Genomic DNA, 26902 nt, shown 5'->3' with positions numbered 1-26902 from the left:
TGTGACATGGTGGGGGAGCGTCCCGGCGCCCACGAGCGCCCTTCAGCCGACCGAACTCGCATAACCAGGTGAATATTTTTGAATAAACACCGAAACCAGTCACGATCAGACACAATAGTCGCCGCCGCTGCACCGCCACCGGAGCACGGCGGACCGGAAATCAAATCTATACCGGATATTGCGGGGAAAATTGTTTCGTTTTTTGGCCAGAATCAAAATAAATCATTCTTAAGCTTGAATCGATGTCTGTCGTCCTTTCGCTCAGATCGCAGGTTTTGCTTCAACTTTTTTCTGTTATGACATCCTTTGTTCTAAATTCTCTCGGTTATTTAACGTTGTCATTTTTGTTTATGATACAAAGCTCGGAATGGATGGGGCTTAATACCCAGTATATCTCACTCAAGGAGCGGATTTATTCCGTTTAATAATTGTACGAAAACAAAGAACACAAATCTGAATTTACCGGCTGTTAAAATCTGCAGTCTTTTAACTTCTGCATTGGAATCGGTTTAAGCTTTTTCATTTTAAATTCGTTACCGGATTTCATGAATGCCCCCCAGGTTAACAACAGCACATCGTTGACGTTTCTTTGACATTTCAGCGAAAAATCTGCTTACCAGTGGCGTCACGTTTGGCAATAAAGCTGATAAATTACCCATTCTTACGAGTAATAATAAATAAAATGCACAATTACAATTCGAACGTCTAATATTCAAGATTTATTGTATACAGGGTGACCCAGAATCAATCTGCAAAATTTTAACCACGAGCTACTGGCCTCATGTAGAACTCGGAAAAAATATTTAAAAAATTCTATGTCAAAAAATAAAATGACATTTAATTTTTGACGTACAATTTTTTTAAATTGCTTTTAGTCTTCTACGTTGTAGTTGGTGGTTAAAATTTTGCAGATCCATTCTGGATACCCTGTATTTTGTTTAAATCACATATTTATTTTTTCCAATAAATGTTAATTTTAGCAATTTTGGTTTATCGACAGATTCGTAACTCGACAGCTTCTCTCTTTGGCAATACCTTACCATATGTGGCAAAAGTCGATAGCGCGTTGGATGATTTATTGCCTACAAAACGGTAGAACGAGATGAATCATTGCTGAAGGATAAAATTAGAAATTGAATATGATGCCATGTTCGTTGACTGATTATTCGGACCATTTCGTGTAGATAACAGGATCATCAGTCAACGTGAGCCACAACATACAACCGCCAAGAAAATTGCACTAAAATTGGTTTACTACCTCTGAAAATTACACACTGAGGCAAAAAAAAAAAACAGGAGATAGGACTAAAAACAAGTCTGTCCGACCAAAATTTTAATCATCGTATTTTTGTTCTCGTTCTCGAATGCTGTAAAACACGCCTAGTTTTCTACCACTTCCATTAAAAATGTTGGTTTGCTAGTTTATCAACTATCGTGTTACCAACTGCTCTATTACATGGATCACAAGGTAATGGCTCGTATCGAAAACGCTACAGGTCCTCAAGCGATAATAATATCTTTCAGGTCTTGCCCGTCTTTTATCTACACAACAAGTGGAAGCGTTTTTAACGAAGCGAGCATCCTCTTTATTATGCACGTTTAAAAATGAAAAGCTCGAGCTTACTTCACCTTCGTTCCTCATTAATTTTATACGAACAAAGTACCTATGTGTGCAAAACAGAAGTAAGGCATGTATTTGCGCAAAAACAATACAATTGTTCGCATCGAAACATAAATAATACAAAAAGTACACATACACGTTACAAAATCCCATCTACCACAACACAGATATGAAAAACGACCTAAAATTATCCTTTGTCACGATTACTGTGACAATTGACACAGCATGGCCACACCTCGCATTATCCAATGACGGGAAGGCTTCCTCGTCGGTAATGTCATCGCAATAACGAAATTGGTGGAGTGACCGGTTGTCGATAACACACCGCGTCTTTCGGATGTCTTGTAAACCGGACACAAATAAGTCTGACGCTCTTTAATGTCGTCTCTCTTCATGGGCTTCAGCCAAATCTGCAACAAACAATCAAAATCAAAACAGTTGATTTTGGTTCACGACGATTTATAAATCATGGTCTTACGTGTGGCACATTTTCATATAAAACCTTGGGCAGGGATTCCTCCAGGATCATCGAGTTCTTATCCCATCGAGCCCCGTCTAAGAAGAGGCCGTAAATTATGACGCCGTCCTCCGGCGCTTGAGTAACGCGCGTCTCTTTCAAAACCTGAAATTGATTTTTTACAACCCCAAATGTGCGAGCTTAAACAAACTAACGTCGTAATCAAAGGCGAGCAAGTCGATCGGTATTCTGTACTTCCTCGCGTAATTCTGTTGGGCTCCGGTTAGGAAAGCTTGCGTAAAGAAGAACCCCGATAACCAATACGACGGCGGGGAACCTTCCTCGAACCATTTCTAAACAAATTTCTCATAGTCGATGTAAAATTGAAAATTCAATTAGGTGGGTGTACCTGCAGGAAGGCCAAACGCGCCAGGAAGTCATTAACATAACTCCCCAGAGGCTTCAGCGATGGGTAGGACTTTTTCATCCACAGGGCTGGAATTCGGCCGGTCAAGATGCTCACGGTGACCTCCTCCAAAGTGGGCGACATGACGATTAGACCCTTTATTGCTTTCCCGACGTTTATTAAACTTGTTCTGATTTCTGAGAGCAGCCGGTTGAATCTGTTCATTTCTTGGACCAGAACCGTGTTCATGCTCTGTGCATAGGAGGTCGGGTATTTCTCCATTACCGCGTCGCGGTCATAGTTCTTGGGCAATTTAGCCAGAATGTCTGCGGCTACTTCCAGTACTATTTCGTCGGGGGGCTTCTTGCTCCCGCCCGTCGAATGCGCGTCCTAAGAAACTCTCCCGTGGATAAATCGTTCCATTACGAAAGGAAATTAGCTTGCCCTTTATTGAACAAAACTTACAAAGGCAAACCACATTTCAAAAAACTCCTAAAAAGACTTAGAGATTCTACAGCTCGTTCGTTTTAAAAATGGGATGTCAAAATCTACTTTGACGTTTCTCAACGAATGAGGGAATCTGAAATTTCTTTACAGTTCACTTTTAGATAAAGAACAATAAATCATCAGATAAGTACTTGGAAAATACAATGATCTTGCCTAAAAAAACATACAAGATGATTCAAAGTAATAATGAGCCGACGGAATTGAAAATGCAACCCACAATACATTTGCAAAGTAAAATTGGATATTTACCGCCTCCTAATCCAGCTTTACGTTCCAAATGTATTGTGGGTTGCTTTTTTTCAATTCAGCCGGGCACATTATTACTTGTGAATCACCTTGTAGATACCTGAATATATGATTTATGAAAACGAAAGAAAAATTATCAGATTGTTACTTATGAAAAAAATATTAATTTGACAGCTTGTCCACGTTATTAAAAGGAAGAGAGTAATCTCGTGTCTGTCAGTTTTACCAGTCTTCAAAAAGTGTCATAACTGCTAAAAAGCTAGCATTTGCATTACATTAGCATTTAATAGAAGCAAATAGTCTTTCTACAAACAGTGATTAACTTACCCGCTCTTTGATAAGCTCCTTTTCGATTTGCATAAAAATGAAACAGAAAGATTAAATGTTTAAATTCAACAGATTTTTTTTGTCCCCTGGAGATCTTTTTTTTTTCTCTGGATGCTGCGCTGAGAAATTTATTACCAGAATTAAATCACATTTACAGAGTAATTTTTCTTGGAAACAGTGGCTCAGAAAATATGATAAAAAATTCATTAACATACCTTCAATCTGGCCAGGTCCTGGGAGCGCCAACAAACACATTTTGCATTACAAATCGTTTTGTTTGGGAATAAAATAAAAGAAAATACGTAAAGAATGGTTAATTATTTGTACTTACGGTCCGATCCTGAGAGCAGCACGGCAAACAGAAATAAATCTCAATTTAGTATTTAATGTGATCCCGGTGGACATTAGAATTTATCTCCCTCAATAAAATCGGATTTCACTCAGGAGAAACTTTTTAATTGGGACGAAACAATAAATAGAAAACGCGTATGTCGAACGCAATGAAAGCTCCGTCTAAAAAATACTAATTAAATTTGCTTTTTTTTAATTAAAAAGCAGTTATTCGAGCGTAGCATCAAAAAGCAAGAAATCGCGGTTAATTGAAATGAAATTAAACTGAAAAGAGTCGACTTGTTCTTGTTCATTTTACCTGCGTGAGCAATATACTGGTGAACATCAAATTCGTTTCCTGCTGATCCTTCATGATGTCCGCGTTTTCGTGCATTCCGTACACTTCCGGATGAGTAATCAAAGGTAACGACCGGGTGTACTCCATGAATTCTTCATAGTCCTCTTTGTCCGGACAGTAGTATTTTTCTGGCAACAAAAATTTTATCCGTCCAGAAAACAATAATACCGCATAACTCACTTGTGGGATCGAAAGGGTAATTCGGAGTTTCGACGAGATCCTTGCAATAAAACTTCCGTAGTATCGTCGAGAGACACCTTCTGTCCCAGTCGTCCGTCACCCGGCCCCCGTAGTTGCATTCTCCGGTCAGGTACAGCAAGGCGTCGTATTGAATGTCCTCGAAATCGATTGAGTGTAAGAGAAAAATTGGAAAAAAAATGGGGACATCGAGAGGTGCATACTAACGTACGTCCGAAAGGTTCCACTTTTAATCTGGCTCTGTGTCTAGATTAAATAATCAACGAAGTGACCATTCAAGAAATTATGAAAAGGTGGAGACAAACAAAGCCTCTTAAACATTCGAAGAATGAGGTCATAAAAAAGATGAAGGTAGGGAAAGCACCAGGGCAAAACCAGATAACGGCAGACATGATAAAAGCAGGAGAGGAGCAAATAGCAGATAATAGACACACTAAAAATAATCACAAACAAGATATTGAATACAGGGAAAGCACCAGAAGACTGGAAAATAGGGATAATAATACCAATAATATAAAAAAAGATACAAAAACTGTAACAATTATAGAGGGATTACCCAGTTAAGTACAGTAAGTAAAATATACGCCTGAATACTGGAAAAGAAACTAAGAGAAATTTTAGAAGAAACAATGGAAGATTCACAACAGGGTTTTAGACCCCAACTAGGTAACAGATGCAAATTTTATAATCTGAAAAATAGCAGAAAAGCAATTTGAGAAGAAGGAGAGATCCATCTATGTTTTGTGGATTTAGAGAAAGGGTTCGACAGGATAGACAGAGAGGAGATATGGCGAATTTAAGAGAAACGAGGAATAGAGAAAAAAATAATAGGTACAAGGAATAAAAGTTTTATACGAAGGAACCAAGAACTATGTAAGAGTGAGACAAGAGACATTAGAGATGTTCGAAACAACAAAGGGAGGACGAGAATCTAAAAAACAGTAGTAGATTAGAATCAAGGAACGTGAAAATCAACAAGTAGAAGATGAAAATAATGATAATAAATAGAAACCAAAAGACACATTAGATAAAAATAGAAAAAATAGCTAGAACAAGTTAAGAACTTTAAATATCTATGCTGGATAAAATCACATCGATTTGACGACAAAATAAAAGAAAGCACAGGAGCAGCGGGGAAACTTTTCGATAGAATAAAAAAATCAATTTTTAGCAAAAAGAGAAATTCCAAAAGCAATAAATTATGGTTCAAAAACATGGTCAGTAATACAAATACAAAAGAGGAGAATACAAAGCGTGGAAAAGAGGTTCTTTAGAAAAATTGAAGGGAAAACCAGGCTAGACAGAATAAGGAACTCCACTTTTAGAGAAAATTTGAAAATTAAACCAACTCTGCAACCAGTCGAAGAAAGGCAGATGAAGTGGTGAGATGGGAGATGGGATAGAATAGTAAGACGAATGTTTGAGGCGAGGACTTTCAAGAAAAGAAAGAAAGGACAATCCACAAGAACTAGCTGATAAATAATGTCAATAATATTGAGCATAACAGACCAGCCATTATTATTTTAAATAAACAACAAAAACAAGCGTATCTTTTAGATATAGCTGTTCCAAATTCACATAATATCACACAGACATATACCACAAAAATTAATAAATATTTAGAGCTCTCCGTTGCTATGAGAAATCTTTGGTGTTTAGAAAAAAAATCGATTTTACCACTTATAATTTCAGCAACGGGAATAGTACCGCAATCTTTTTAAAAATTTAAAAATTCTGGATTTAGGTAACACATTGGTAGTTGAAATTCAAAAAGGTACATATTATTATACTCATGTCACATCGTAAGGAAGTTCCTTAACATTGACACAGAACATAATAAAACACAACAAAGTCAAAATGTGGAGGCGAGACGCCGGTAATTATGTTGATTAGCACTGCACTATTACTTGATAGTGTAATAGTGTAAGTACTCCGGCAAAATTGCCGTGCCGCCGGATGGTGGAGAGTTCAGATCAATAAGCGCCATTTTAAAAATACTTTGCTTTAACAGGCATATTTAATGAAAAGACAAGTATGGATTCAAGTAAAAATATCACACTACATCAAAATCTTTATAGATTTAGAAGTGAGACCCTCTGAATTGGTGACAGATATAAACGTAATCTCAAGTCTCATAATGAAATAACTTTTATTAATGAATTTCTTGGAATGTCGGACTTAGTTCCCACCAAGAATATCTTCTCAAAATGAACACATCATTTTACGTAAGTAGTATACAAGGGTAGTTCATTATTTATTGTCTCTGACAATGAAGGTATCGGCTGACAAATGAAAAAATATCCCGGAACTGCTGTGACACAAGGAAAGATTGATTCGGGGGGCAATATGGTTTTCCACGATAGACGAGTCACACTGAAATTTATCGCAGACAGTTAATTTTACTCGGTAAATTAGACTTCCAAAACCGGGATTGCATATTTGGTACGGAGTGGGTGCGGTACACCAAATTAGAAGAACATTTGACAGCTGACCCCTGAGGCAAATTTAAGCATCATTAACCACGATCCGGATGAATATGTTGAAAGATTTGTTACAGTGGATGAATCTTGGGTTTATCACTTTGACCCAGAGCCAGAACGTCAATGTGTGAACTAAAGATACAAGATACAACAATAATTGGACTAACTCTTCAAATTTTTATTCGACCACCTCCACAGGAAAACGATTGTTTGCGACGAATGCATGACAAAGAAGTTGTAATTACTGTTATCCCCAAAATTAAAAAACTGCTTTCGTGATATTCAATGAGGCACTAATGACGGTGATAAATGAATGACTCGAAACACAAACAAAAAAAGTTTTTTCTATTACCAGTTTGGAAAGTATCGTTTCCTATTTGAAACTTAAATTATTTGCAATTAGTTTGCACTATGTACAATTTTCTATTTATTTTAAAAAATAGATTTTTTGCGCAACCGCACGCGAAACGAGCATTTCGCGTACCAAAAACAGGCCGCGAAATCCAATTTCGCGACTGTTGCTCGTAACGACGGCCGTTAAAGTAAACATCATTTTAATACTTGCTGCAAACCAGAATTTCCATGTAAGACGCTGCCAACTGAACCATCACAGTCTTGGCTTTGGCTTAATCGATTTTTTTCTCGATTGTGCGATGGTTCATACTTAATGAAATTAGTAAAAACGCACAAAATCCTGTAGCTTTTCGGCGATGTTTTAAAAATGTTTTGGGTCAACGTGGACCCGAGCTCTTCAATTTTAACGTGTTTGAACCTTTGGCACGTCGTTTTTCAGTTACCCCTCGAATAAATGAGCTATATACCTCGTACTCATTGAGAAACATGAGGAGCTGCATCACGCTTATCCTCAAATCCGTCTCGTTGAATTCATAAGAGATGTTCCATCCCAAAGGACCGAATTTCCTCCGTTCTTGCACGGATGCGTGGAAGAAGCAGAGGCCGTACAACAATCTCTTGAAAGCGACGCTCTGTGTGCAACTCTCGAACCATTCGGCGTCCGATATCGGATCGCTCAAATACGATCGGATTATATTGGCTCTTAACCCCTTTGGCGGCTCATTCGTCATCTTAACGCCGTTTTGTAAAACGAGCACCGGGAAATGATCCGCCGGGTACGAAGTCAGCCACAAACGGAAGTCGGGGTGGGTGGAGTCGGGGGTTAAGTTCTCGCAGATCTGCGAAATTAATGTTAGATCCTTTTGTTTAACAAGTCGAATCGGGCCCCACCCGTTCCAGCGTCGGCATGAAACTTTTCGCCAAATGACAGTTCTGGAGGACCACCCAAGTGCCGTTTCTGATCCCTTCGTCGATCAATTTAACGGCGATAGGCCCTTGCCCTTGCCCCAGCGATAACGCGAATAATCTCGCCGCTCCGAAGCCCTGATCGTCCGCGAACTTTAACAGGAGCGCGGTGGGATCGGCCCCCGGGGTCAAAACGAATATCAAAGGGATGCAACAGTGGGAGTCGGTGAACGACGAATACAAGTCGAAGGGCGGAGGCTCGATATACTTCTTCCCCAAATTATCTGAAAACAAACCGCTTCACACCAGCCCATCAATCCCTTTCCCTCCACAGTACCTGTAACGAAGGTTTGGATCGCCGGGATGACCTTGTCGAACCTGATACATCGAAGGACCAAGATCTTCTGAAACTGCGACAGTTTCTTCTCCCAAGGTTCTGGCAGCGGAAAGTCTTGAGGATCCGTAGAATCGAACAGCTCCTTCCACTTATGCAGATTCTTAGAGAAACTATCCCGTATGCCCCTAAAGACGTCGATTGGTATTTTCGACCCCATTACTAGTATTAATCGGATCTTACACGAAAGCAGGATAGTCGTCTAGTCTGCACAGCTCATCCCAGGATTTAGTTATCAACCAGTCACTAGGATTTACATTGGGATTATCTAACCCGACACCTCCTGTTAAAAGAAACATCCATTCTGGCATATCGATTTTGTCCCGACTCTTCAGCAAGTTGATAGTCAGCAAAAGTGAAAACAGCAACTTATCCTGCAACACTGTTGTCACATAAAGTCGGAGATTGCTCAATAATCGTTACTTTTTCGAATAAACTCCGGCATATGTTCACATAAAGAGAGTAAGTGAAGTATTTTTCCAAATCGGCGAGACGCTCCGTCACATCGTCGACTTTCTCGGTATTATCAATCGCCGCTTTGAACAAATTCATAAACCAAACCAAAGAGTATTGATACATGGGATCGATATTCGCAAGTTCGACTGGAAGTACCAAAACGTGAGACAAGAAAAACGACACCGGCAGATTCGTCACCGATTGTGAAAAACAATATTGTCGAATGCGCAGCTATCGGTTTGTATTCCATCCTCGCCTTGTCAATTTGTTGCTCGGTGACTTCAGCGATGGCCTGCTTTGCGGCGATCTCATTTGACAGAGTCTTCGACGAACTGAGAATCTGCACGGCAGTCTCATCCTCCAAAATATTACCTTGCGAAGTGCTCAAAACTTCAAGAATCTTGTCCTCGATTTCTTTCAGAGCTCTGAAAAGCACATTTTATCGGCGCAACCGCAACAAGTCGACACCCACCGTTTATTTTCAGCGCCCTGAAGAATCAGAGCGTTCTTCTCTGCCTCCAAATCGGGTCTTTCCTTCGCAACGGTAATACCCAAAAGCTGGTCTTCAAGACCGACGCTTGTGATCATAAAGTTCACCAGAGTCACTTTCACCGCCACCTCTGGAAGATAATGAGGATTCCTCAACTTGGTCGTAATGTACAACCTGAAGTTTGAAGTTTAATTTCAATGAAAATAGAAACAATAAGGAAATCATACTTGAAATCTGGATTATACTCCACTACTGAGTCTCCCAGTTTCAGGCAAAGTGCCCCACTCTGTTTAAATATTTGTTGGGCCAGGACCGGCTCAAGAATCGGATCTAACTCTTCACCGATGTTCTCCAGAAGCACAGGCTGTCCAAATTGAATCGCATTTTCAAGTATTCTGACGTAATCGGGTTGATTCAGACGAATTATCGCCAGATTCTGAGATTTTTCCATGTTTTTGACCCACTTGTTCGCTTGACCCTGAGGATCGATCATCAAAGCGTATCTTCTGGCATTTCTATTGACAAAACAATTATAGACTGTGCAACCGAAATTATTTACTTCATTTTACTTTATGATAATCCCATTATCTATGCTGAAATTATCAGTCGGCAAACCGTATATGTTCCACTGTCTGATCTCCACAGGTTCTCCAAGCGTTGCCGTCAGCTGAAAGTCCCTGGAGCACACGATATTGTACCCCATCAGGGCATCAATCCAGTGATGGACCTGTTTGGCTCTAAACTGCATGGTGAAAGACCCCAAATACGCCACAACACCAGCCGCGATCAAAATATCTCCAGTCAGCATGTAATACCTTTCCCCCAAAGTTTTGGCCGTCGCCATCCATCTAGTTTTCTCTCCCCCCAGACCCCCGATCAGTTCTTCAGCTCGGTGGAGCTTCAACGTACACAAATTCACCTCATCTGTCAACCCTTGGAACTTCTTGTTTTCAGCGTCGAGCGCCGCTTCCAGTTTGGCAACTTTCTCTCTAGCTTCTCTCAGCTGTTGTCTCTTGATTTCCAGCGCGGTCATGGCAGTTTGGAACTCTGCTTCTGCCGCAGCTAACGCCAGCTTCTTGGGGGCCACGACTTTGGCCACTTTGTCATATTTCGAGATCGCGATGACCCACTTGCACAGACCCTCTGCTGCAGTCGAAGCCACTTTGACTTTTTCGGGATCGAAACTTTCGTCGTTCAAAATCTTTTCCGCCAGTTTGGCCATGACCCTTGGAGGGATGTTGTCTTTGTCGAAGTTGATCAAACTGTCCAAGAACTTCATGTCGCCGAGAACCTTCTTCGACGGACCCCAGTAGTCTTCGTAGGTGCCTATTCCACTCGGTAGGGGGAGCTTCTCAGGTTTTACGTCCTAAACAGATAAAAACAATGCAAGTCGTGTCCAAGCAAAAACTCTTGTACCTTCAAAATGCAGACTGCTTCCATGACCAATCTCACTCCTTTCGGAGGACTCTTCATGGTTTTGACCACGGCGATGTCAGCAGTTGTTAGAGTGTTCAGCGCCGCGAGGGCTGCATTCAGAAGAGGCATCGCCTCGGCCAGGTTGGCATCGCAGTCGTCTTTGATTCCTTGGGCCACTTGGGCTTGCTCGTTGGCCACCGCCTCATCCGCCATGACAACTTTCTCCACTTCAGCAGCTTCGGCAGACTCAGCCTCGACTTTTTTCATCGTTTCGGACACTTTCGCGGCTGCTTCGACCAAAGCAGGCTGGAGAGTCTCCAGAGCCGCTTGCATGACGGATATTTGCGATCCAGCGTGTTCCAGTTTTTCCAGACCGACTTCGTAGCGTTTTTTCCCCGTTAATATCTCCCTAAAACGAATAACTTGCGTATAAATTTTAATTCGTGTTTGACAGTTTACTGTCGCTTCTTGTTGAGGAAAGTTTTGAAAGTGTTTATTAATTCCAAGTAAGACGTCGGAGTAACATAGTTGTGACGCTGTAATCTTGTGTAATACTCAACGGAAAGTTCTTGGGTTGTCGTGTGGAACATCTGGCACATGTCGATGCAGACGTCTCTTTCTCTGGACTCCAGTTCTATTTCGCCTAGGAATCGCGTGGCCACGGCCAAGAGGGCGTCTTCGGGCCATGCCTAGCACAAAACAATTTTAGATTTTGTGAGTTTCGAATGAGGAATTGTTCGTACTTGGAACCAATCGATCGTGCAGCAGTTGACGATGGCGGGGAATTTTCTTATCCTGTTCCTGAAGCTGTCTCCTATCGGGCTCATGGCCAAGGCGACGTGCAATTGCTCTTTTACTATTTGTATGAAGAAGTTATAAAGTGCAACTGGGCTGCCGTCGGTCTGCAGAGATTTATCCCTTTGCCTATCCAACTGTCGCATTTTCTCGCACAGCTCGACGCGCTCCTCTCCCGTAAATAAGTTAGGAACTTCTCCCGAATTCATCAAATTGCTGATGTCCTCCAAAAATCCCTCCTCTTTTATCTGGGAGTCGGTGAAGAGAAAAACGCCGTGTTGATCCGTGGCGCTCGCTTTGCGTAATATCAATTTCACGTCTTCCCTCCACTCGACGTGTCCGTAAGACCTGGTGATCTCGACTTGGAAAAGTTCGTATTCGGATATGTGAGCCGCAAGACGTGTGAGCGATTGCCTGCCGGAGCCCCCGACCCCCACGCACAGGCCGTGACTCCGCGGCTGCTTCAATATCCGACATAACTTTGATAAATGTTCGATCGCGAATCTGGAACGGCATTGTGAACCACAAAGGAGTAGAAGCGGCGCGCAATTTTTCACCTGAAAAGCACCAAGTTCATCGGCTTCTTGGTCATGTTGTTGAATTCGGCCAGATAACCCTCGACGATCTCCTTGAGTTGTTCCAGATCCAGCACTTCGATGTAGTGTCGCTGATCCGCTTTGGGATTTGCAAAGTCGCAGTACAACAGGTTCCGCAATTCCATTTCCCCTATCTAAGAAATAACCAGATCAAGCGGGAACGGGGGAATTTAAATTACTGTCGCGGTTCCCGGTGCCGCTAGCCTGTGGAACATCTCGTCGAAGCTCTCTTCCAGTTGCGTGCCGGTGACCTCCCTCAGGGCGGTCACGATCCAGGATCGGTCCGCGTCGTCGACTAAACGGTCGTAGTACACCCTCAGCACCTCGTGCACCCACAGACGCTTCATCGCCAGTAAATCCTCCATGGCCTCGGGCACGGACAAAAGGACACCCTGTAATCCTGTTAGCGAGTACATGCGATACACCTCCAAAACAACAACTTGCTTGTATGACTCTGGAGAAATCTCGCAAATTGAACAGGTAATGCGACTTTGCCGGCGTCGGGAGCAAATTGGCCCGCGCCATTTTGTACATGTCTAGAGTCGCCAGAACGATCTGTTGAATGCACGGGTCGAATTCCTTCGAAAATCCCCTGAGGTGCACCGTAAAGGCTCATTATGTTGATCAACTTAAAGCTCGTTTGTTTCAACAGTTATTTTTTGTGGAAACTTCAAACCATTATTACTATAGCATGTTCATTTTAAAAATGGGGATTAACCATAGGCTGGCACAATATGATCAACAAAAAAAAATCGAGTGAACATATAGGCCGTGCCAAACCCAAATAACCACCACCTGTTGAATTATGTTGGTGAAAACAAAATTGCACTAAGTGGATAATGACAATGATATTACTAGAATGCTAGACCAATCAAATCTAAGTGTACCACGTTGCCGGTTGATTTTTTGGGTAGAATGCAGTGTTGGTGGTTATTTGGTTTTGGCAAAGACTATACCATTTTTTAAAGAAAACTGGCGTACATAAATGTCAAATTTGACAGGTGCCAGTTTATTAAGTTAAGCCGTACGTTCTAGGTTTTCAAACATTTTGTTTTCCACAGCCGCCCGTTATTTCTTTTTTGATCATATTATTATTTAGACTACGTCCACTGATAGAATGCAGTTTTTTAAATATCCGTAGATAACAAAATCCCCAAACCAACACATTGCAATACGGTGTGGAATAAAATGATTTACATCTAGTTACCTTTGGAATTTTTGCACATGTAAATTTTCCTGCACCGCTCTACTTTTTTTTTCGAAGTGCCGAACTATTAGTTCTGTCAATAAATCTCATCAATCTAATTGACAATCGTTACAATTTACTAAATTCAATTAACAAGCGTTGGTGGCCTGTTTCAACACTAGCTGTGACCTGCTTTTGTTAGCTCCTTTTTAATTTCAATCTCAACTTTGCATTAATATTCATCCCTTCGCAATAAATTTCATTTGGAATTTGGATATATATTTTGAGGTTAGGTTTTCTTTTTTTGTAGAGCGGTATTTCGTATTTTTACAAGGGTAATGCAAAGGTAACTATAGTCTATTTTTTCCTGGTAGGCGCGTGCGTGCGCATTTACAAAATCCTGCAACGAAATGCGACTTTCCTATTGGTTACTTTATTTTTCTACTTACACTAGAGAAATGTGCAATATTGCAGTGTTCTGTACTGTCAATCAGGTCCAAGGTTTGTGTCTGTTTTGTGTTGTGTCCGTTTATTTATTAAAAAAAAAACAGTTCTTAGAGGTTAGGTTAAGAAGTTTTTGTATGTCAACAAGATGTCTCAATTTCGATCACCAAATAAACTGCGTAAGTTGGATTTATACTAACAGCAAGTAACATTTTTTTATTAATGAATATTTATAGCAAATTTCTCACAAGCCGAGAAAAAAATGATCGTTAAAATATTTCGTGGGATCTCCAAGGATTTAGCCGAGTTAACCAAGACGGCTCAAATGGAAAAAAACTGCAGATTATACTGGTATTGATTTCTGAGTTTTTTTTTTGTTGTATCACAGCTTAATTACTTTGTGTTGTAGGTTGTGGATTTAGAAACATTCAACGATACTTGGCGGAAGAAAAGAAGTGTGGGCAATTACAGGCACCGAAGAAACCTGATAGGAAATGTATGATTCAATTGGATGAACATCAAAAATATCTCATTTGAAAAACAGTGCACTCATTTTTCTCTGCAAACAGAATTCCTACAATTGATGCTGTGTACAGGGAAGTGCAAAACAATGAAGAAATTCCAAACATCAGTCGTTCTAAGCTTTATAATGTTTTACACGAATTAAAATTCAAGTAACTACATACATTGTTTTCAATTAACTGTAAACATTGAGTAGTAGAAAAAATACCCAATTCCTCTTGGAAGAAAGTAAATATTCAAAATTGGTTAAAATCAAAACAAATTGTTTTTGATAAAACCTTTGTAAAAGCAGAGTTACTGCAGTTGGTAAAAATTCACAAACTAATTTATAATAAGCATGTTGTGGATTTGTTAGCAGAAATGAAGTCTAGGATCACTGCCTATATGTATAAAATTAAGCCTTTTCCTTTTCTCTTGCAAGATACATGGTTATTATAAATGATTGTAGTTGAAGCAGGCCATGTCCATGTTATGAAATTTTTGCCAATTTCATATGAACTGTCAATTTTTGTCGATGTCACTTTTTTTTTTTAGGTGAAAAGTGCGGTGATGATTATTTTGTTTTAATTTTTTTTTTTTTTAAATTAACGATTGAATCCAAAAGTATCGAGTTGTTTTGTACCCAATTTAACTCCTGTATGTATAAAATAATAATAAAAAAATGTTGTACATACATATAATATTTGTTATCAATTTTTCCACGAGTTTATTCATAAAATTTTTTGTTTACATTTTACAAATTATACAAAAATTAAATCATAAACATGGGTTTTAATGTGCAACCACAAATACTGATCCCCTAGATAATATGCAACCAAAAATACTAACAATTCCTGCATCCTGCTAAAAATCTTAGCTATGTGATTCTACCTTTCGGAGATGCGCACGCACGCGCCTACCAGGAAAAAATAGACTTTAGATGTAAATCATTTTATTCCACACGTATTAACAACGTAATATCTTGAAACATTCGCGCCACTGATTCTCATTGGTTGTTATGAAACCCACGCGAAAAATAAATTATATGACATTTCAAATTTGAAACTGTCAGTGCTGTCAAGCGGTTTAAGCATTTAGAGTTGCGATTTTTCATCTTTAGAGCTTTGGTTTGCCTTTCTCTGTTTTTAAAAATTATTAATTTTGATCGTGTTGCCGTTTTGATCTGTTCCGTTGCGATTTTTTGTTGATTTTGTTGAATTTGTGAAGTGAGTGGGTGCCTCAAGAATCTAGCATAATGAACACTTTAAGTGACATTAGATACAAACCTCGAAAATGATACAGAGGTAATTTTTGGTTATGCGTTTAATATTAAATATTAATCTCTTGTTTGTGTTTAGCCATTTTCGAAAAAATCTGGATATTTTAATTTCATTAGCCAGCTTTTTTTCGGAAATTCAAAAATGTATTGTGGGTTGCATTTTAATTTCGTCGACTCGTGAAATACCCTCTATTAATAAAACCTAATATATTATGATAATTCCATTATCAACCGGTCTTTAACTTCAATTCATGTGAATTCAACTTTAGAACCAAACGGACTGTCTCGGGATGACGGGAAGCGCCCGGATGGGATGACTTTAGTACCGTGGATTAAAGGTCAACCTTTGGTTTGGGACGTTACTGTGGTAGATACACTTGCAGACAGTTACGTATTGAAATCATCTGAAGTCTCAGGTTTTGCCGCTGAAATGGCTTGCAGACGCAAACATAGCAAATATAGTTCAATCATTTCGTCAAATTACGTCTTTAAAGGTTTAGCATTTGAAACCTTAGGCCCTTGGTGCAAAGAAGCCATCGATTTCATTAATGTTATCGGAAACCGACTTATCGCGGAATCAGGCGATTCAAAATCAAAGAAATTCCTTTTCGAGAGGATTTCCCTTGCCATTCAACGTGGAAACGCTGCAAGCATTCGGGGCACTTTTCCAGATTCCGCAATATTATCGGAAATTTTTGTATTATAAAACAAAAATGTTATGTAATTATGTTATTAATATAATGTTTTACTCCTACTATACTGAAGTTTTCTTTCGTCTTTCAAACATGTAGAATAATAATAAAACATCACATGTAGGTAAACCTGCTCTTTCCATTTTTTTTAAATTTAGCACCGGATCTATTTGTTGTAGCGTTGAGTGAACATTTTTAGTAGTAACATTTATGTCAAGCAATCTATGAGTGGACAGAGCTATCTCGAGAAATTCGGAAGATGGTTATTTGTATACTAAGGCCGCGAAATCGTTCTTTAACGTACCACGAGAAAAATTGTCAATCTCGAGGATGTTAAAGGATTTCGCGGCCAATCACAATCGTTTATCTCCACTTCTGGAGCGAACAGAGTTTACCTCGTGTCCAAATGCCAGAGCATTATTTTGCTGAAAATGTGGATTAGAACGCTTTCCTGAAACTCGTCGATGCACAAATGATTGAAGTGAGCCGAGAATCTGGGAGTGACGGTGTTGCCGCCTCCCGTCGGTGGACACATGGCGCACATAAACTACAAAACCTGCGATAAAAACCTGTCGTATTTGCGTAGAGTTGGTCCACCTGAATGTCGATAAGTCGTATGGGGACAATTTCTTTCCTGTCGTACCATATCTCGTGATCGAACCATTGTCTCAACAGTTCGATCGGGGGTTGGGCCCCGTACACCTCCTTCAGAGGCATGTTCACGTCGTCGACGAAGATCACGCATTTCTTGGTGACGGGAGGGCCGTAAACACCCTTCCTCCTTTTATCCAACTTCGCCATGATTATATCCTGCGTCTGATTGGCTGTAGTTTGTGCTGAAAAGTTAATAAACACCGGTTTGTAAGTGTTGGTGTCGTTCTTCTTCAACAGGAAATCCTGAAATTTGCGCTTTTGCATGTTTTTCATCTAGCTGTTGGGAAAGAAAACGCACCGTAACGTAACTCGATTTGCCAGTTCCCGTCGGACCTATAATCATCATAGCTTTCTGATGTTGCACCAATAACTGCATTATCGTGATATTTCTGATCGTCTCGACGGTGGGAACGATTATTTGATTAACGGGAATGTCTCTGGGAATTGGTGGAGCTGCTGCCAATTCGTCAGACCAAAGTTTCCATTTTCCTTTACCCTTGCGTCACAAGAGAATTAAACTTGTCCGAGCGCCACCGCATTTCTTACCTCTTTAATGTACCGATAATCAAACACGGTCTCTCCGACGGGTATCGTGAATATGTAGGGCTTTTCGGGCTTGGTGATTTCGAAAGGTATCTGCAACTCTTCGCGCACCTTCTCCGGAAACTCCCGCTCCAGCAGCGCTCTGAATAATTGATTGAATTTGGGCCTGCTGTTGGCATCCAAAGTTCCCCCCATGGACCATATGCACGAGAAGAAGAACGAGCCCTCGATCTGCGCCCTCACGTCCAGATCCGACACCTGCTCTCTGTACTTTTCGTCGCGGAAGTCGTCCATGAAACAATCGAACAAGTTCATCGTGGCTTTCAATAAATTCGTGTCCGACGTCGACGCGATTTCCTGCAATTCGCGACTCAAATCATCCGCAACAGACAGTAGAAGACCTACTTTTAATCCGCCTTTGTGCAGCAACCACAACAGCGGATTGCAGAATCTGAGGAACAAGGTCTTGATCATGGTTTTGTAGAAATCTGTGTTTATGAATGGGGGCAGGACGTTGAGCCAGGATAACAGAAGCGGCTCCCAACCCAAGGACGCCGGTTCCATGTAGATCATGCCGCACCTGGAGACGGTGGCTGGAGACGCCACCTCCAGGTCCATCGGCTCGAAGATCAGATTTGTCGTGTTGGCCAATTGGATTATCTCGCCCGACATCAAACACAACTTTTTGTTGTCGTCCAAGACGGTGTTCATGTTCTCGATCCAGACCGCGTCGACTGGACCATCAAATATTAACCATTTCCTAAAAGGGATCACATGTTGGTTTCGATTTTTGTTGCTAAAAATAGCTCGAACGGGACCTGTCTTCCGTTGTGGACATGGCAAACTGACGGAAGCTCACGGCCAAGACCCCATCCGACCATTCGTGGGAGACGGCGTCGAACTGCCCATAGAGCTGACCCATGGTGATCGATTTTGGGTTCATCACGGTGTAGATAGCTCTGTGCTCGTCCATGCCCCCCTAAATCGCAAAATTAAGACCTATATATTTTGTCCAAAGGGGACTTACTCTCTCCTCGATGAGTCCCAAAGCTTCTGCAAGCATTCTGTAACAGGTGGTTTTGCCCCCGAAGGGGTAACCGACGATCATCAGTCCATGCCTCACGATTATCATCTCGTACAGCTGTTGCACCTTCTCCAAAAAGAACGGTATGTTTTGGATGTTTGCCGCCTTGCAAGCATCGTCGACGGCCTGGTTCATAATGACGTAATCCGGTTCCGGGAGCGTGACTCCGGGAAACAAATCCGAAGTAATTCCCTGAGAAAATCCATCATTGATCATTCCTGCTTGCGGCTATAGTTCGTGCGGCGAACCACTGGACTCGTCACGAGGTATTGACGTGATAGTTCGTAGAGACGTCACGAAAAGCCTGATTTACATTGCCTCGCCAAATTTTAATGGATAGAAATTTCGCGCGCGTCATTTAACCAATAGGAAACCATCACCCGAAAATCACACCAGTGAGTCGCCGCGCCAGCTATAGTTTGTTCCAAACTCACTTGGAACAGAGGCACGTCCTGAATTAAGAACTTTGCAAGATTAACATCTTTGATGGACCTCAGAACTAAAATATCTTCTTCTTCGTCCGGATATCTGAGTTTCAAGGCCCCGGCAGCCCTCAAGACAGACTTCACAGCCCTCATGCCGTAATCGTAGTGACACTGAGAAGACAACTGTTCCGAACACAGTCGATACGTGGCCACGATTTTAACTGACAACGGTTTGGCGGTGAGAAACCCGGAAGCGTACAATTCGATTTCGGAAATGAGAGCATAGTCGGGCACCATCATGGCCACGGATCTGAACAGCGCTTTCAAATTGTCAGGGAGTTCGGACCTTCCCGCGTAGCCGGGATTCATGGTGATGAAGACGGCGCAGGTGGGGTCGAGGGTCAGTTCGGTACCCTCGAAGAAGAGTTTTTCGTTGCCGGAGTTGATGCCTCTCTGTATGGTGAGGATTTGTTGCGCCACCACCGACAACACTTCCAAGTCGATCCGGTTGAACTCGTCGAAGCAGGACCAAGCCCCGCAGGATGCGAGACCTTTGAAAAACTTCCCCAAAGCTATGTAGTCCAGACCGTCGGAGCAGTTGAAGACGACGCATTGTTTGGCCACAGCTTTGGCCAAGTCTTTTGTTGTTTCGGTTTTGCCTGTGCCGGCGGGACCTTCCGGAGCGCCACCTGACAACAATTTCTTATCATTTTGTCTAGTTTGAATCGGTACTAGTACCTAGATGCAGATGCAAAGCGCCGAAGAGCGTCCGGTAGCATCTGTCGGTCAGTGGTGTTACCACTAGCCTCGTCGTGTTGCCCAAATATTCGTAGCCATATTTAAGAGTTGAATTGATCATCGACGTTTTCATTTGATTTTCTTCCCAGTAGTATCTCAAGTGGCACAACCATTTAAAATCGGTAGCCTGTTTAACTCCCAGTGTTATAATCTCAGCTAGAACGTCTCTAGCGTGGACGTCCAACACAACCAAAGCTCCTAGAAGAAGTCCAATTAAGCTGCCGCGAATTTTCTAAACCCACTGATTCTACCAAGAGTAATCCGATTCTGGGTGTTAAGCTTTCCCCTGACAAGATCCACAATTTTTCCGATCTGGTAGTTGCACTTTTCTAGATAGGCTTTCATCGCTGCAACACCCTCTGCAATAGCCTTGTGGACTTCTGACGTCCAGTAAGTCATCGCAATACATTGCACCTAAAAAGAACCGTTACTGGTGTGGTCAAGTCCAAACGAAGATTTTACAGTTTGGCCGGGCCACGCCAAAACCCATTGTTCTCTAGGCCGCTTCACATAATCTTTGACAGCTTCTTGCACCATCCTGTGGACAGACTTCTTCATGTCGGCTTCCAACTCGACCAACCACTTTTCCACTTGACCACGAGCTAGAGCCGTCTGGATGACGTCGACCAACGGAACTACTTCACCCTCGCTCGATTTCATCTCGGTTACGTCCAGGTCTTCGGTGAATGTCAGCTTGGCAATGCCCTCGAAGCACTTCTTAAGATGCGGTTGTACTCTACAATTAAAATGCCAAAACCACATAAAGCAAAAGTTGTTAGTACCTTGTTGGATCTTTGGTTTCAGACAGGATTTCCAACAGTTCGTCGTTGGATAAGAAGAAGAATCGCGGGAAGAACAAGCGTTTCTTCTCCAAGTAGTCGTTCAAACCTCTCTGGATCATTTCCAAGAGACTGTTGCATTTCTTTAGTCTCTCGAGCATCTTGTCGATCTCTACCACAGACAGTACTTTGCTGTCGGCGTGAACAGTCTTCATTAAATCTCTCCATATCTAAAAGACATTTTTTGGAAAAATAATCAAGTGTAGAGAAAGCGAACACTACTTTATCGACAGCACTGAAGCGTCTGCCTTCTTCCGGCATTTGTTGCTGGATATCTGGAGAACTGAATATCGGCTCAAGATACATCCAAGTGGACTGGACTTTCAACCATTCGTCCAAAATTTCTTGAAGCAATTGGAGCTTAGCTTCCCAAGAGCTACAAATTTTTTTTTTGAAAAACAATTCATTACAAACCACCCAACCGACATTATTTCTTTTTCAAACGGTTTGATGTAAGGCGAATTCTTCATCGTCTGTGTCTTGACAATGTGGTCATCCAGCAACACTTGGATGTCGTCGACAGCCGACAGTATGAAAGTACCGGTGTCTCTGTAGCTCAGAACTGTGAATTCCATGTCTTGCCATTCGGTCATCATCTTGTTCAAATTCTTCTCGAGATTGTTCTCCTTAGTGGCAGCTTCTGAAATTGCCTCGAACTTCTCAATGTACTCGTCCAAGCCATAATCGATGATCTTTTCCAAAGTGAGTTCCGCATCGACTTTGATCGGGAATCCGACAATTTCTGAAATCTTCTCCCAATGCCGAGGCTTCATTCCCGGATTTCCCAACGTCTGGATGATCGGCATATGCTCTTTGAACTCTTCAATTTGTGTGCGGACCTACGATTGACGATCGCATTAATTAGCAGTTTACTCGAAATGCTAGAATTACAGTTGTGGCCAATTGCTGAGTGGCAGGTCGATCCGAAAAGACTTTTTCCAGCTTGTAAACATTCCTGTAGCACTGACCCACATCCTGCTCGATCTCGTCAGGATCGTACGTCCCCACTTGGGATTTCATCCATAATTCATATTTCGTCAAGAATTCCATCGCATTATCATATAATTTCTTGTAGGGTGTCAATTTGTCGTGAGTCTGTTTCCTGAGAGGATACTGCGATAATTCGAACCCGAAGGCGGCTTCTTCCTCGTTGAAAGCATCGATCTTCTCCATCGCAGTTATCAACCTTCAATTTGAACATTACACTTTACGGAATCGTCTACGCGGTTGTCAACCTGTTGTCGAGTTGCGTGGCTTTCTTGTGGTAACGTGCCAAGTCTTCGATGTCGCCGTTGTGCTGCAACTCGTCGACCATCTTCGCGTACAACTCTAGATCCTCTACGAACTTCTTGATTCTCGTGGCCAGCAGCGCTTGGAATTCTTCCATCTTGACGTCGACCAGTTGCCTGTGGTCCTCCAACACTTTGGGCATCCGCAAGTACCACAGAAATGTCACGTTGTTTTGTTTCATTTCGATCGGAGTGAACAGAGCATGGTCTGATAAGAACAGCATGTATTTTAAAACAGTCCTGAGCCGGTCTTCCATCTCGGGAAGCGTAACAGTCTCGACGTCGTCTACGTAACTTATTAGAGCCATCAATTCCGCCGTATTCGCAGGTGTCTTGAGGGCTTTCTCCGCTATTGCTTGATACTCTTCCCCGAGCCTGCGGCCAAATTAGAATTTTTCATATTTAATAAGGAAACAACTCACGTCTTGCACATGGCTTGGTAGTCCTTGGTGCATCGATCAATCAGAATGTCTTTAAAGTTTTCCGCAGCTGCAACCAATGCTTTAATCATCTCGAATCTCTCCATATCGTACATTTCCATCGTGACAACGTGCTCTTTCACGATTGGGATTTCGTCGATGATTTGTTTGTAACGTAGTATCTCTTCGACGTATTCGTCGAACGAGTGCTCCTCAGCTAGGAAAGCGTTGATCCTCTCTTCATCCTGAAAAACGCAGTTTTACAACAACCAAAGAGTGAGACCTGCGGGCTGACTTCTCCGTTGATCAGAGGCATGTACTCGTCAAAATCTTGCACTCGCAACTCGGGACCAATTCTTTGATTCTCCAACAAGTCCCTGATTTGTTGTTTGTAGTCTTCAACAGTAATATCCGGAATTGTGGGCTGCAGGGACAAGAATATCACGAATTGTGAAACCATTTGGTGTGGTTTACCTTCAGAAAAACCTCTTCACCCATGTCCAAATAAAGTCGGCACTCCAGTCTTGGAACAGTCATGACAGCTTCGATGATAAAATCGATGACGTTCAACAAAGCCTCAGTGAAATGTTTAAACGGAGGCTCAAACACCAAAGTGTTGACTTTTTGGTGCAAATGAATGATGAATCCTTTGTTGGAATACTAGAAACGGCCCCAAAGAAATTGAAATCAGCACAACAACAAAAATTGAAACTGCACCTTTATGTCTGTTATGTAGTTGATGTAATCGTACAACGACTTGAGACAAAGAGTCTGCAAGTTGTAGGTCATAATGGTGGCAACAGCGTTATAGAAAGATTTCATCTTTTTCGGTTTGGCTGGATCCGGAAGCAGGTTCTTCTTGCTTCCTTGCAGAAAGACGTCTGTGACCGCCGCGTAATACTCGTTCATCAATGTTAGTTTGCAAGCGTCGATTTGATTGTTGACTGCCCATTTAAATTCCTCCAGGCTGAACGCGCCTTCGTGCGCCATCAGTTCTTGGATGTTTACTAGTCGCAGTTTTCTGCGGAATCAAATGTTTAGGGACTAGACTTGCGTGAAAATTATCGCGGTCTTGTGTACCTAAATCTGTTGTACCATATGTCCAGTATCGCCGCCAAGCATGGGTTAATCACGTGTAGGTTCTTCTCCAACTTCAGTTTGGCCGCGTTAAATGCCGGCTTGACTGTGAGAACCAGGTCTTTTAATTCCTTTTTAAATGGTGATTCCTTTTCGGCGACGATTCTCACAAATGCCGGATCTTGTAAGACGAAATCCACTATAGCTTTCTTTACTGCCATCATAAAGTCAGCTTTCATGTCTTCAATAGACGCCGCTAAAGTGTCCTCCCATTTCATTAGCTTCTTAGGGACAAGAGATAAAACCTACAATTACATTGTTGTGAACTGAGGACACCGAATTTTCGTCAGATTTACTCTATTTAGAACTTTTGTGTCCAAAGGAGCTACATGGATGGTGTCCACGCCATATTTAATGTAATAATAGTAACGCAACACTTCACGTTCATCCGCTGACGGTATTTCATTTGGGTTTATTTCCGCATTTTCATCCCTATTAACTATCAAATCTACAAGTCTCTTTCTAAATTCTTCTCGCTGCTTCCTCAACTCAGTATACGATTTCAATTTATTCTTTAGCTCCTCATCTGAAGTAAATATTTCTTATGAAGAAAAGATACAGTGAACCCGTTACTAGGTACCTCTCTTCTTTTGTTCCGCAACTTTTTTAGTATATTTCGGATAAGAAGAAGCTATAACAGGCCGCAAAATTTCAGGTGGTAGAGTAAAAACATTGCGGTCTTCGATGTTAAAATCAGACGGAAGAGTCAACCTTGGAACTTTAATGTTCAAGTCTCCTCTCGCCTCTAAACGTGCTCTTTTCTCAGCAATTCTTTTTAATAAGCGTTCGCGTTCGATATCTCGACCTCTCGAACCCATTTCTGAAATAATTTAAAACATTTTTGGTTTCTCAGGGAACCACTGGAAAACTTTTGACATGCGCTGATCGCACAAATGTCATTTCTCTAGAGGAAAATTCTATTCAAAATTTGAGGTTAGAAACTGCTCTAAAGTGTTATAAAATCCCGGAAAATGGTAATTACACTTACTGATTCACTTTAACTCGATCGGAGTAACATAATTACTCCCTGCAATATATATTTTTTTGAAAAAATTAACGGTCACAAAAAAGTCACCCCCTTTTGTAAACTATTTATTTACTTGTCATAGTAACAAGAAATCAGAAAGTACTACGCAAATTATTACATTTAATCGATAATTGTAATTTGTAGATCTCGTCCAAAGTGTTGGCGCGCTTTTTTCACCTCCAAAGGCCAAGTTTAGCTGCTGAGAAGTCATTACTGGCAACGCTCCGCAAGAAGACAGGATATACTTTTGCCAACTGTAAGAAGGCTCTGGAACTGCATAACAATGACTTGAAACAAGTATGCAGGTTTAAAGAAGTAGCAACTTCCTTCATTTGTAATTTTAGGCTGAGGAATGGCTGAAACAGCAAGCACAAACTCTGGGTTGGGCTAAAGCTACAAAACTAGAAGGCAGACAGACTTCTCAAGGACTCATTGGAGTTGCAGTGAATGACAAGAATGCAGCTTTAGTAGAAGTTAATTGTGAAACTGATTTTGTTGCTCGAAATAAAGAATTTCAGAAGATTGTAGAGGAGGCCACAAGGAGTTGTCTGAATTACACTCAAAAGCAACAGAACCAAAACTTAGTAAAAGTAAGTTTATTTTTTGCATATCATAATGAACGTGGCACTTTTTACATGCAAAATCATAGTAAAAGTAGCACTTTTTTACTGAAAAATCGTGAAAGTAGTACTTTTTTGCATCATTTTATTCCCTCTGGAGATGATTGTCAAAGCATACCTGTTTTTTTATTTTTCATAAATCATTTTAGACCAAATTTCTCAACTTACATCGATATGCAAAAAAAAAACACGTTATGAAAGTCATACTTATTTTCACTTATTTACTTGATTAACGAAGGCTACGCCCTCGTTACTCAATCTTCAAATTCGTGAAAAAAGTATGACTTTCATAACTAGTTGTACAATAACCTATTTTATATGCATTGTTTTTTTTTTATTAGATATCTCTGAGTGCCGAGCAGCTGAAAAATCTTCCAGCCAGTGACGGAAAACTTTTAGCAGACCATTTAGCATTGATGATTGGTTCAGTTGGTGAAAATGCGTCTTTGAAGCGGGCATTCTGCTTCAAAGTTCGAGATGACGTGCACGTGACAGGATACGTCCATCCCTCAGGCAGCGATGGTTCTGTTTTGCTGGGAAAAATCGGAGGTTTGGTAGCTTTAAAACAGTTAGTCCCAAAAGATGTGGATTTAGATCAGATCGGGCGGGAACTGTGCCAGCACGTGGTTGGCATGAATCCCAAAAAAGTTGGTACTTCTTTGGATAAGCCTGCTAAAGATAAAGAAGAAGAAACTTGTCTGATTCATCAGGAGTTTTTACTAGACGACAGTGTAACGGTTCAACAAGTTTTAGAGGAAAATGAGATTGAAGTCGTCGATTTTAAGAGATTCGAATGTGGTGAGCACACCTCCGAAGGTGCGGACCAACCCTTAGAGTTACTAGAGACGTGCCAGTAGGTTTAATAGTTTTTATAAAATTCGTTGTTGAATAAATACAAATAGCGCTACGCTGCTGACTTTCTCATTTCAGCAACTGATCTGTTCTTCTTGAAGTCCACGTTGTTCTTCCACATCCACATTCTGCAGTCTTTCTTCCAACTCCAAGCGATGTCACTGGCCGTGTACGCTTTCCCTTTCTGCACTAAAAACTCTTCGTTTATGTAATACACCTCCTCCGTTACTGCGTCCTTCGTTGCGATCGCGTTCTTGTCCATTCTTTGTATGTCATAATCTTTACAGAACAACTCTAAACAGTTCTCTTTAGTGTTCTGCAATTCGATTTTTGGTTAGACCGTTAAAAAATGCCAACAAGCATCATCACAACCTGATATCGTTGATTTGGCATCGAATCGTAAAGTTTTGTGTCGACCATTGCCCCGGCGTACGATTTGGCTTCACGTAAATTTAAATTAGTGGAATTGAGGATTCCTAATTCGTTGGTTGATGCACATTTCTTCAAAATTAAATTTTTGTCTTTGGGGTTCATAATGACAAGTAATTTGAGTGAGACATTTTTTCATTTTTAATCAAAGCCTACTATAATCCGGGCGGCTACGGATTTCGAAAGTTGCGACAGTGGCGTACGACAAAATAGAAAAGGGATTCAGAGATTTTCAAAATACATAATACTGTGAAAAATTATAAACACTTATAGACCGACACTCTCTCGTTTCCTCTTCTGCGCATTTCATGTGCCAAGCTGTGATCAACTACGCCACTGAATAATTG

The 26902-nt window shown here is 41.2% G+C and overlaps 2 protein-coding genes and 2 long non-coding RNA genes across 5 annotated transcripts; 2 read left to right on the top strand and 2 right to left on the bottom strand.

The window, feature by feature from the left end:
• Positions 1-1669: 1669 nt before the first annotated feature.
• On the bottom strand, positions 1670-24754 carry Dhc36C (Dynein heavy chain at 36C). Its single transcript, XM_069048740.1, has 45 exons — positions 24616-24754; positions 24208-24447; positions 23924-24153; positions 23571-23872; positions 23208-23511; positions 22965-23150; positions 22786-22914; positions 22494-22735; positions 22018-22446; positions 21674-21968; positions 21209-21621; positions 21005-21158; positions 20726-20952; positions 20406-20679; positions 20195-20357; positions 19884-20141; positions 19155-19834; positions 18664-18912; positions 18455-18615; positions 18042-18396; positions 17640-17993; positions 17392-17589; positions 17037-17336; positions 16835-16986; positions 12782-12929; positions 12517-12729; positions 12299-12471; positions 11690-12245; positions 11406-11635; positions 10947-11355; positions 10100-10896; positions 9758-10045; positions 9513-9704; positions 9239-9465; positions 9008-9186; positions 8768-8958; positions 8528-8712; positions 8176-8474; positions 7752-8123; positions 4433-4589; positions 4214-4380; positions 2488-2874; positions 2294-2431; positions 2100-2243; positions 1670-2031 (listed from the first exon to the last, which is right to left on the bottom strand). Exons 2-45 carry the CDS (start codon positions 24443-24445, stop codon positions 1825-1827), a joined length of 11952 nt encoding a protein of 3983 aa, XP_068904841.1. The 5' UTR covers positions 24446-24447; positions 24616-24754; the 3' UTR covers positions 1670-1824.
• LOC138131628 (uncharacterized) lies at positions 14031-15252 on the top strand. 2 transcript variants are annotated; one of them, XR_011159864.1, is made up of 3 exons: positions 14031-14146; positions 14204-14318; positions 14377-15252. It is a non-coding gene; the product is annotated as an uncharacterized lncRNA (long non-coding RNA). The 2 variants fall into 2 exon arrangements; XR_011159863.1 differs by having other exon boundaries at positions 14067-14318.
• mEFTs (elongation factor Ts, mitochondrial) lies at positions 24459-26181 on the top strand. Its single transcript, XM_069048753.1, has 4 exons — positions 24459-24601; positions 24799-24951; positions 24999-25244; positions 25616-26181. The coding sequence occupies exons 1-4, from the start codon at positions 24599-24601 to the stop codon at positions 26129-26131; spliced, it is 918 nt and encodes a 305-aa protein (XP_068904854.1). The 5' UTR covers positions 24459-24598; the 3' UTR covers positions 26132-26181.
• Positions 26129-26716, bottom strand: LOC138131627 (uncharacterized). The gene is made up of 2 exons (XR_011159862.1): positions 26499-26716; positions 26129-26442 (listed from the first exon to the last, which is right to left on the bottom strand). It is a non-coding gene; the product is annotated as an uncharacterized lncRNA (long non-coding RNA).
• Between the last annotated feature and the right edge of the window lie 186 nt (positions 26717-26902).

The sequence above is a fragment of the Tenebrio molitor genome, chromosome 5 (genome assembly GCF_963966145.1).
Source record: "Tenebrio molitor chromosome 5, icTenMoli1.1, whole genome shotgun sequence".
NCBI lineage: Eukaryota > Metazoa > Arthropoda > Insecta > Coleoptera > Tenebrionidae > Tenebrio > Tenebrio molitor.
This window is presented reverse-complemented; position numbering and strand designations above follow the sequence as displayed.

Coding starts and splice junctions, on each gene's coding strand:
- Dhc36C (XM_069048740.1), bottom strand. CDS start 24,445: ATGGGTTCGAGAGGTCGAGATATCGAACGCGAACGCTTATTAAAAAGA. Junction 17,590..17,639: donor ATTATCGGTACATTAAAGAG/GTAAGAAATGCG, acceptor TTGTGACGCAAG/GGTAAAGGAAAATGGAAACT. Junction 12,472..12,516: donor CGGCACCGGGAACCGCGACA/GTAATTTAAATT, acceptor GTTATTTCTTAG/ATAGGGGAAATGGAATTGCG.
- mEFTs (XM_069048753.1), top strand. Junction 24,952..24,998: donor ATAACAATGACTTGAAACAA/GTATGCAGGTTT, acceptor TTGTAATTTTAG/GCTGAGGAATGGCTGAAACA. Junction 25,245..25,615: donor AGAACCAAAACTTAGTAAAA/GTAAGTTTATTT, acceptor TTTTTTTATTAG/ATATCTCTGAGTGCCGAGCA.